The 10,660-nt window shown below is 53.0% G+C and overlaps 1 protein-coding gene across 1 annotated transcript; it reads right to left on the bottom strand.

Annotated features, from left to right (window-relative positions):
- Nucleotides 1–561: 561 nt before the first annotated feature.
- On the bottom strand, nucleotides 562–9,100 carry ndufa10 (NADH:ubiquinone oxidoreductase subunit A10). Its single transcript, XM_079253862.1, has 10 exons — nucleotides 8,977–9,100; nucleotides 6,495–6,663; nucleotides 6,207–6,422; nucleotides 6,044–6,130; nucleotides 5,860–5,981; nucleotides 4,330–4,409; nucleotides 4,132–4,186; nucleotides 3,976–4,061; nucleotides 3,800–3,908; nucleotides 562–683 (listed from the first exon to the last, which is right to left on the bottom strand). The coding sequence occupies exons 1-10, from the start codon at nucleotides 9,046–9,048 to the stop codon at nucleotides 615–617; spliced, it is 1,065 nt and encodes a 354-aa protein (XP_079109988.1). The 5' UTR covers nucleotides 9,049–9,100; the 3' UTR covers nucleotides 562–614.
- Nucleotides 9,101–10,660: the final 1,560 nt, after the last annotated feature.

The raw sequence follows: 10,660 nt of genomic DNA, 5'->3' as shown, positions 1-10,660 counted from the left end.
TCTGCGCTGCAGTCCGTCTGCGCTGCAGTCCGTCTGCGCTGCAGTCCGTCCGTCTGCGCTGCAGTCTGTCTGCCAGCTCGGTTCGGTTTCTCTCATACGGCAGCATCAGCGTTGCTCATGTCCGGTGTTGTCTCGAAGACGGTCTTCCATCTAGATCCGTCGCCTCTCCAGCTCCCATCCACGTGGAAATGAAGAATTGTTGATATTCTCTCTGCTTGAAAACCAGACGGCGAAGTCCAGAAAATGAACGTCTGATCCGGATTCCGGAGGTTTCTGTTCGTGTCCAACACAAACCCGGATCCATCCTTCTTCTTGTTTAACACGGTTTTTTTTTGCTGCTTTCTCCCTGCTTCAGATGAAAATGATAATTTTTTTCTAAAATCCTGCATGTTTATAAACTTGCATTTCCCAAAGCAAAAACCAAGAAGCTTTGCATTCTGACTCGTCACCACATGGTGGCGCTGCTTCCCCATGTGGACACCTGGGAGATACGTAAACATTTGGCTTCATGCACGGCTGCTCTGGAACATTAATAAAACCTTTAATAAGGAAACTCAGGAAGATGTTTCGATTGAAAATGTTTTATTTAACAGATAAATAAGTGGAGGATGTTTTTACTTCAGCCAGACGTGTTTGTCTCCGACGTCTTCGTTGTAGCCGGCGGCGTATTTCTTCCCCGGCAGCTGCAGGACAGAAATGCAGCCGTTACAGAAACATCTAACAAAACCAGAGTTCCCAGTACATCCATCAGGACTCGGTCCAGCAGCAGGAAGACGCCAAAGGTACGGAGAGAAAACGCCCTCAGACGGCGCCGAAGACGCCGACATGTCAACGTCTGGCCTGGTCCGAGACGACATGAGCGAACAAATCGTTACGGAATCCACCCGAAGTTTGTCTTTTTACAGGAAACGCAGCATCCAAGTGGCTTTACGCACGCCGCCATCGTCTGCACGCCGAGAGGGTCATGGCTGGCGAAACTAAACCTGATCATAACTCCGGGTGCTCTGATTGGCTGATCTTAATTCCAGACTATGTAATTGGATAATACGGGTCATGTGACACACCTCACTTCAATGATGGGTTTCCTGCAAAACATTTCTAAAACCTCGTCAGATACGACGACATCAGCTGATCAACGCAGAGCAGCGTCTCTTCGCTGCCGCTGCACATTTAGATAATCGGCCAATCAGTTCGCTCGGATCGATCCGGACCAGATGGAGAGTTCTGCTTCCGTCTGCAGAAGATTCTTCCTGAGGAGCCAAAACCCGCGGATGATTCGTCTTCCGGGTCAAACATCATGAATCAACGCTGCCGAGAGCAACGACGATCCAGGAGGACAGAAACCACGTCGTCCTCAGAGACGCTTCGGGAACGTCCGACCCGTCTCCTGCAGAGGACGAAACCACCAGAACCACAAGCAGGATCTGCTTCAAGAGGCGTTCAGTTCCACGATTTCACCCCGGTCTCGTCTAACCGGACCCTGGTCCCCTCTAACTGGACCCCGGTCCCCTCTAACCGGACCCCGGTCCCCTCTAACCGGACCCCGGTCCCCTCTAACCGGATCCCGGTCCCCTCTTACCGGACCCCGGTCTCGTCTAACCGGACCCCGGTCCCGTCTAACCGGACCCCGGTCCCCTCTAACCGGATCCCGGTCCCCTCTAACCGGACCCCGGTCTCGTCTAACCGGACCCCGGTCCCCTCTAACCGGACCCCGGTCCCCTCTAACCGGACCCCGGTCTCGTCTAACCGGACCCCGGTCCCCTCTAACCGGACCCCGGTCCCCTCTAACCGGACCCCGGTCCCCTCTAACCGGACCCCGGTCCCCTCTAACCGGACCCCGGTCCCCTCTTACCGGACCCCGGTCCCCTATAACCGGACCCCGGTCCCCTATAACCGGACCCCGGTCCCCTCTAACCGGACCCCGGTCCCCTCTAACCGGATCCCGGTCCCCTCTTACCGGACCCCGGTCCCCTCTAACCGGACCCCGGTCCCCTCTAACCGGACCCCGGTCCCCTCTAACCGGACCCCGGTCTCGTCTAACCGGACCCCGGTCCCGTCTAACCGGACCCCGGTCTCGTCTAACCGGACCCCGGTCCCGTCTAACCGGACCCCGGTCCCCTCTAACCGGACCCCGGTCCCCTCTTACCGGACCCCGGTCCCCTCTAACCGGACCCCGGTCTCGTCTAACCGGACCCCGGTCCCGTCTAACCGGACCCTGGTCCCCTCTAACCGGACCCCGGTCCCCTCTAACCGGACCCCGGTCCCCTCTAACCGGACCCCGGTCCCCTCTAACCGGACCCCGGTCCCCTATAACCGGACCCCGGTCCCCTCTAACCGGACCCCGGTCCCCTATAACCGGACCCCGGTCCCCTATAACCGGACCCCGGTCCCCTCTAACCGGACCCCGGTCCCCTCTAACCGGACCCCGGTCTCGTCTAACCGGACCCCGGTCCCCTCTAACCGGACCCCGGTCTCGTCTAACCGGACCCCGGTCCCGTCTAACCGGACCCCGGTCCCCTCTAACCGGACCCCGGTCTCGTCTAACCGGACCCCGGTCCCCTCTAACCGGACCCCGGTCCCCTCTAACCGGACCCCGGTCCCCTCTTACCGGACCCCGGTCTCGTCTAACCGGACCCCGGTCCCCTCTAACCGGACCCCGGTCCCCTCTTACCGGACCCCGGTCCCCTCTTACCGGACCCCGGTCCCCTCTAACCGGACCCCGGTCCCGTCTAACCGGACCCCGGTCCCGTCTAACCGGACCCCGGTCCCCTCTAACCGGACCCCGGTCCCGTCTAACCGGACCCCGGTCTCGTCTAACCGGACCCCGGTCTCGTCTAACCGGACCCCGGTCCCCTCTAACCGGACCCCGGTCTCGTCTAACCGGACCCCGGTCCCCTCTAACCGGACCCCGGTCCCCTCTAACCGGACCCCGGTCCCGTCTAACCGGACCCCGGTCCCCTCTAACCGGACCCCGGTCCCCTCTAACCGGACCCCGGTCCCGTCTAACCGGACCCCGGTCCCCTCTAACCGGACCCCGGTCCCGTCTAACCGGACCCCGGTCCCCTCTAACCGGACCCCGGTCCCCTCTAACCGAAATCGGGTCCGGTTAGACCCTGGTCGTGCAGCAGCATCCCGTTACGATGAAACCCTGAACCTGATCGTTGGGTCGTTGATGAACGACGTGATCGATCAGCAGAGAAGAAACTTTAAGTTCTGATTAGATCTTGTGAGATCCGACTGAAGGTTCTGAAGGTTCTGTAGGTTCTGGTGGTTCTGATGGTTCTGGTTGAGCAGATAAATCAGGTTTTACTGCCAACGGCGTTTGAAGCCCTGAATATGTGAGTGTGTTGTGTTGACCAGAAGGAAGGACTTCGTCCCGACGAGGTTCCAGGTAGGGGGAGCGGGGGCCACCCGGAGAGGGCGGGGGCCACCCGGAGAGGGCGGGGGCCACCCGGAGAGGGCGGGGGAGCGGGGGCCACCCAGAGAGGGCGGGGGCCACCCGGAGAGGGCGGGAGAGCGGGGGCCACCCGGAGAGGGCGGGGGCCACCCGGAGAGGGCGGGGGAGCGGGGGCCACCCGGAGAGGGCGGGGGCCACCCGGAGAGGGCGGGGGAGCGGGGGCCACCCAGAGAGGGCGGGGGCCACCCAGAGAGGGCGGGGGCCACCCGGAGAGGGCGGGGGAGCGGGGGCCACCCAGAGAGGGCGGGGGCCACCCGGAGAGGGCGGGGGCCACCCGGAGAGGCGGTACGTGGAGACGCCTCACCTGGACGCGCTGCCAGCGAGACGCTGCCTGAAACTTACGGCTCTGTAGGCGTAGTACTTCTGGTCGTAGTCGTGCGCTCCGATGGTGACCTCCGGCAGGAAGCGGGGGACGTGCATCAGCGTGGCCACCCGCTGCTTGTCCTCCACCCTGAAAGAAACGCAGCGTCAGCGTGGTGCGGGCGCGAGCACGACGAGCTGTACGGCGAGAAACTCACATCATCCTAATGTGGTGGAAGCTGATGTCGTCCTGCTCCAACCACGGCCCCTTGTCAAACTTCAGGACCTCGATGTCCTCCACCATCTGCAGACAGCGGCGGGTTAGAAAGGCCGGAAGCTTCCAGCAGGACGCCTCCAGCAGCGTCTCGTCTTACCCGCTCCACGTCCTGCGTCTGGATCACGTCGTAGACCAGCAGCTCCGACGTCTCTCTGCAGGACAGAAGCTTCTGTCAACCCAGTCTGTTGTTTCACTGCTCCAACACAGCTGACTCATTCATCTGATCCAGGTGCGTTGGAGCTGGGATGCAGTGAAAGCATGCAGGATTGATAAGAACCTAGTTCAGGTTTCTCACCTGATTTGGGGAAGAAAAGTCTTCTTGTAGGAATCCTCGATGGCCTTCAGATACGACAGCGGAACATTCTGCAGGTTCGGCTGAAAACAAACAAGTCCCGTTAGAACCGTGAAAACCGGCAGCTCCCGTTAGAACCGTTAAAACCGGCAGCTCCCGTTAGAACCGGCAGCTCCCGTTAAAACCGGCAGCTCCCGTTAGAACCGGCAGCTCCCGTTAAAACCGGCAGCTCCCGTAAAAACCGGCAGCTCCCGTAAAAACCGGCAGCTCCCGTTAGAACCGTTAAAACCGGCAGCTCCCGTTAGAACCGTTAAAACCGGCAGCTCCCGTTAGAACCGGCAGCTCCCGTTAGAACCGGCAGCTCCCGTTAGAACCGGCAGATCCCATTAGAACCGTTAAAACCGGCAGCTCCCGTTAGAACCGGCAGCCCCCGTTAAAACCGGCAGCCCCCGTTAAAACCGGCAGCCCCCGTTAGAACCGGCAGCTCCCGTTAGAACCGGCAGCTCCCGTTAGAACCGGCAGCTCCCGTAAAAACCGGCAGCTCCCGTAAAAACCGGCAGCTCCCGTTAGAACCGTAAAAACCGGCAGCTCCCGTTAGAACCGTTAGAACCGGCAGCTCCCGTTAGAACCGGCAGCTCCCGTTAGAACCGGCAGCTCCCGTTAGAACCGTAAAAACCGGCAGCTCCCGTTAGAACCGTAAAAACCGGCAGCTCCCGTTAAAACCGGCAGCTCCCGTTAGAACCCGCAGCTCCCGTTAGAACCCGCAGCTCCCGTTAGAACCCGCAGCTCCCGTTAAAACCCGCAGCTCCCGTTAGAACCCGCAGCTCCCGTTAGAACCCGCAGCTCCCGTTAGAACCCGCAGCTCCCGTTAGAACCGTAAAAACCGGCAGCTCCCGTTAGAACCGGCAGCTCCCGTTAAAACCGGCAGCTCCCGTTAGAACCCGCAGCTCCCGTTAGAACCCGCAGCTCCCGTTAGAACCCGCAGCTCCCGTTAGAACCTAACTAAATGTAGAAGCAGATGATTATTTTTCCGTTAAAGCCTCCACTTCATGCTGAGCTGCTTCTGAAATTATTGATTATTGAATTATTGATTTGCTCTGAATCCATCCTTCACCGGGAAAACGATCAATAACAGAATTGAAAAAGAAGGAAATTAAAAAAAAAAAAAAAAATTACGAACAAGTAAATCAGAAAATTAAACTAAATATTAAATATTACGAATAAATACGTTTTTAGACGTTTGTAAATTCTCTGGATTGAAATTCACATTTTCTTTAAATTAATATTTTTCTGATCGTTAATGAATCAGCAGGAGACATCGGGGGCTCTGGGCGTGACCCGGGGGCGGGGCGTAAGCTTGGGGGCGGGGCTCGGGTGTGACTCGGATTTGGGGGCGGGGTTTGGGTTTGGAATGTGGTTATGGTTGGGGCTCAGGGCGTGTTTCTGACTTGGGGGCGTGGTTTGGGGCGGGGCGGATGTGCGTATGGGGCGGGAATGTGCTTATAGGCGGGGCTATGGGGGCGGGGCTTGTACCTTTCCGCTCTGCTTCAGCTTCTTCTGCACCTCCTCAGCCGGCAGGTCCACGTAGATGGCAAGATGAGGAGGCAGGAACTCGCTGATGCTGATGTCTTTGATCTCGTTGTAGTGCTGCACACCTGCAGACCAGAAGCGCCGTCAGTTTCTGCTCACTCCACCTTCCTCCATCTTTCTTACTTACACTCCTTCCTGATGTAGCCCTGCTTGAACATGGCGTCCAGGAAGACCATGTCGCTGAAGGGGGAGCGCTCCAGGATCACACCTTGTCCTAGACAGCAGAAGGACAGGGTGAAGATAGGAGCTGCGGCTGCTGCAGGTGAACCTGGGGGCGGGGTCGGGCTTACCTGTGGTGATCAGGTGCTGGAGGGCGTCTGCGTACTGCAGCAGCCTCATGGCGTACATCCACAGCTGCAGCCTGAAGCTGTTCCCGTCCGCTGCCTTCGGGTCCGAGTAGAACTTCTCCAGGCTGCACATCCCATTGTAGTCCAGAGGGAGCGGCTCCTTTTCGCCCGTCATCTTGTCCAGGTAGAAGGTGTCCGCCTCGGGCATGTACAGCATCCCTGCAGACACACGTTACCATGGCGTCAAGACACGCTTCCCGACGGCGGGAACTGCAGCGGCGAGACATTTACCCAGTCGGTCCGCCAGCTTCTGGGCCAGCGCGCCTTTCCCCACCGCCAGATTCCCGTCCACCGTGATGATCCGGCTGTTCTCCTTCAGCCGCGGGGTGGTCCGCTCCCCCAGGGCGTACGCCCACCAGCCGTACCGCAGACCCCTCGCCGGGCTCGCGTGGACCCCCGCCTGCAGGACCAGAAAACACGCATCACACCCAGAACATCCTGCTTCACGTAGCGAGAACAGACGGGTCAGAGACTGGACAGAACCGGGTCATGTGCAGCAGGTCTGTTGGAGCAGGGAAACAAGGAAAAACCATCCCGTCCTCCCAGATCAGAACCAGCTGCAGTTCTGATTCTGGTCACCTTTCAGGGCTCGTTCAGCCCGTCTGGTGCCAATCCGACCCGTTTGCCTGGAAATTAGGACTGGATGATTAATCAGATGTTAATCTCAGTACAATCTGGGTTTCCAACGATGATAAAACTAAAAGGGTGTGATTATTTTTCTCTCTGCAGTTTCCTCTCCTGCTGTCTTCAGCTGCTAATCGAGCGTCTCTGGCGTTGCAGCGCTGTGCTGTAAACTCCTCCCACAGCCGCTTTGCTTTCATTCAGACACTGTTGCCAACTTGGAGACTTTCTCGCTAAATCTGGAGACTTTTTTTGTTAAAAGCGACAAATCTAGCAGCTTTTACTGGAGTTATTAGAGACTTTTCTGGTGTTTTGGCGACTGACTTGAAGGCACATATTGTTCTGCAGTTACTGTAAGGAAGGAGCAGCGGGAGCCTCTCCCGTCCTAAAGCACTCCCAGGCGGCCAGTCTCAGTCGGCTCCGGCTGCAGGTCCATGTAGAATAACTGCAGTAGGTTGTGGAAGTTCAGCTAAACATACTTTATACCATTGTCAGTGACAACTGACTGCATTATTTTCCTATACATAGTTCGGCCAGTTAAACACTGTAATATCCCTCCGTTACGGGGCGTTACCATAGCAACATGTTAACCAGCTGGTTCAGATCAGCCGTCTTTTAACAGGTGAATGAGAGAAACGCGCTGCAGCCTGACAGCGGTTGTTTGGCATAAAACGTACATCCAGGCCAACGTAAAAAATTTCCTATATAAGTGGTAAAAGCGGATTAAACAACTCGGAACCGTCCATTAGAAAGGTTATAATGTACGACACGGAGTCTAGAACACCACGACGCGCAGCGTTGTTTATAAATACTGGATATTTGTGTTAAATAATCGAGTTCTCAATTTCAGTCAAAATAATCGTGATTATAATTTAGCGCGAGTGGAAATTTGCTTCGTCTGGGAGGGAAGTCAAGACCCGAAACAAGTCAGAACAGAGCCTACCAAGGCTGGTCTCAGTCCATTCCAAGTGGACCAGATACAGGAAGTGGACTACTGAACAAAGGGAATGGAGGGGAAACCGAAACACAACGCGGTTCTGGACGGGAGGTTCTGATAGAAACCTGATCCACCCAGACCACTAGGACCTGATCCAGTCAGATCGGAGCACATTTTCTAAAAGGTGTTATTTGTTTGCGATGCGAAGCGTGACGCAGTGTCGCCCTGGAATCATGTTTACAGCCTTTGTTTACCTGCAGCGTCTGCATGTTTACAGCCTTTGTTTACCTGCAGCGTCTGCATGTTTACAGCCTTTGTTTACCTGCGACATCAGCATGTTTACAGCCTTTGTTTACCTGCAGCGTCTGCATGTTTACAGCCTTTGTTTACCTGCGACATCAGCATGTTTACAGCCTTTGTTTACCTGCAGCGTCTGCATGTTTACAGCCTTTGTTTACCTGCAGCGTCTGCATGTTTACAGCCTTTGTTTACCTGCGACATCAGCATGTTTACAGCCTTTGTTTACCTGCAGCGTCTGCATGTTTACAGCCTTTGTTTACCTGCAGCGTCTGCATGTTTACAGCCTTTGTTTACCTGCAGCGTCTGCATGTTTACAGCCTTTGTTTACCTGCCTGTACCTGATCAGAGACATTAATGAGGAAAGTTTTACGTGTCTAAATCTAAACCCGACAGACCGACTCCTCACCTGAAAGTCAGATCTATCAGGTAAAAACGGGTCATGTGACCTGAACCCAGTCTGATCACCTGGTTCTGGTTCTGGGAAAAAAAACTTAATGTTTTATTAAGTTTGTTTGTTTTGCTGTCCTGAAATGTTGCTGAAAATGTCCCATCTTCATGACGTCACAACTTTAAAATAATTTTTTTAAAAAAAATGAATGAATGTTTTAATTTATAGATCACGTGACTTCTAAGCTCGGAACCAGCAGAAAGGTCCAAACTCTGACAGCTAATAACTAAAAATTCTGACAGCTCTGTTTGCTTCTTAGAAATAAAAATGTTTGTAAATAAAATGTTTGTAAATAAACATGTTTAGCGCGAGCTGCTAAGCGGCTAGCTCCGTTAGCTTTGTCCTTGTGGATTAAAGCGGTTCGTTTGGACGGTACCGAGCAGGACCAGACCTGTTCCCTCTCTCACCTTCTGAATGAAGGTCCCCGCTACGGATCCCACCGGGACGAGGAGCCGAACCGCCCTCAGAACCAGAACCATGTTGGTTTGTCCTCCGAACACTGACCGGATAACACCCGGCGACTCAATTACACGTCACACTCTGGGCCTTCAGCGCGCCGGCGCGTTGCACTCGTCAGCCGGCTGGGCTGTCCACGTTCCGCCTGAATTAAATCTGGAGGAACATACTCTTAAATGGCTTTTAATAAGTCATTTAGGGTTTAATATTAATAGTTTTTTCAGGCTTCGCGATGTTCAGAGTTAAATATAAAGGGTTTATGGTTGCTAAATACTTTGTAATGTGAAAAATGAGCAATTGATTTAATTATCAGAAGAATTATACCACGTACATATGATGTCTAAGAATGAAATTATAATGTTTTTTTGTTTCGTTTTATTATTTAAATTCCAAATATCATACATACAAATTCAAATTCAGACACATCAGGGATCTGAGAGATGTACAAAGGGTAGTGAGAAATGAACAGAAAATAAAAACAAACAAAGAATAAGGAATAAGTAACAGCAGACAACAAATAACTCAATATATACCAAAGATTAAAAAAGAAAGTGCAAGGGGTTTTTATTCATATGCAAGTGTTCTATCAGTGAATAGATTTTCACAGCGTTCTTCCCTTTCATGTAACTTAGAGAAGAAAAATATTGGTACAATTCTTTGTGAAAAGTAAAAATTCTGGAATGCACTTCACAAATCTGTTTTTTTTTTTTTTTTTTTTTTTTGTTTTTTTGTATAAAAAACTTTCCAAGTATTACAATGGAGTTGACCAATATATTGTGACCATTGTTTCTGATAGTAAAACCATATAAAACATTCTTTTTCTGAAGGTCAGGAACAGGCAGAAATGTAGAAAGCCAATGGAATAAATCCTCCCAAAATACATTGATGAAGATGCAGTAAAAAAAAAAATAAAAAAAAAAAGTGATCTGTGTTTTCAGTGTGATTGAAACAGAATATACAATTATTACAGTAAAAGCCAAAACGTCTATAGAGGAAATCTGATGATGGATAAATTCCTCTGATGATCTTAAAGCCAACATCCTGGGCCTTTGGTACAATGGGAAGATTAAAGAAAAAGGATCTGAGAAATCGAACTCTAAAGTGTCGGAAAAGCTGCAGCTTCCTCACAGTGTGTGTGTGTGTGTGTGTGTGTGTGTGTGTGTGTGTGTGTGTGTGTGTGAGTGAGTGTGAGAGAGAGAGAGAGAGAGAGAGAGAGAGAGAGAGAGAAACTCCAGTGACTCCGTATAGTAATACGCGCCTGTGAGTAGCGCCTGTCTGCCAGCAGATGGCGCTACTCACCAGCAGTTCCTGAGCCTGTGTTGCAGCCAGACAGTCAGATGCAGCATGTTTCTGTCCTCCAGCCTCCACATGGAGCCCGGTCTCTCTCTGCATCTGCAGTCAGTTTACAAATGTCTGAAATGCTTTTCAGCAGAGTTTTTCTTTGCTTTTTACATCATGTGTCGAACTGAAGCTCCACCTCTCCTGCCTTTTCTTCAGATTCAGCTTGTTTTGGGTTTTTCTGCTGAAGTCCATGTTAAACATGAAAAGTCCTCACAGAGGATCATTGTTCTGCTCTGAACTGCCTTGTTTATTGTTCCTCCTTTTTTCCTGGACTTTCTCATGAAACAGTTTCAC

Source organism: Telmatherina bonti, assembly GCF_933228915.1.
Source record: "Telmatherina bonti genome assembly, chromosome: 15".
NCBI lineage: Eukaryota > Metazoa > Chordata > Actinopteri > Atheriniformes > Telmatherinidae > Telmatherina > Telmatherina bonti.
The sequence above is the reverse complement of the archived record's forward strand: the minus strand, read 5'-3'. Positions and strand labels throughout refer to the sequence as shown.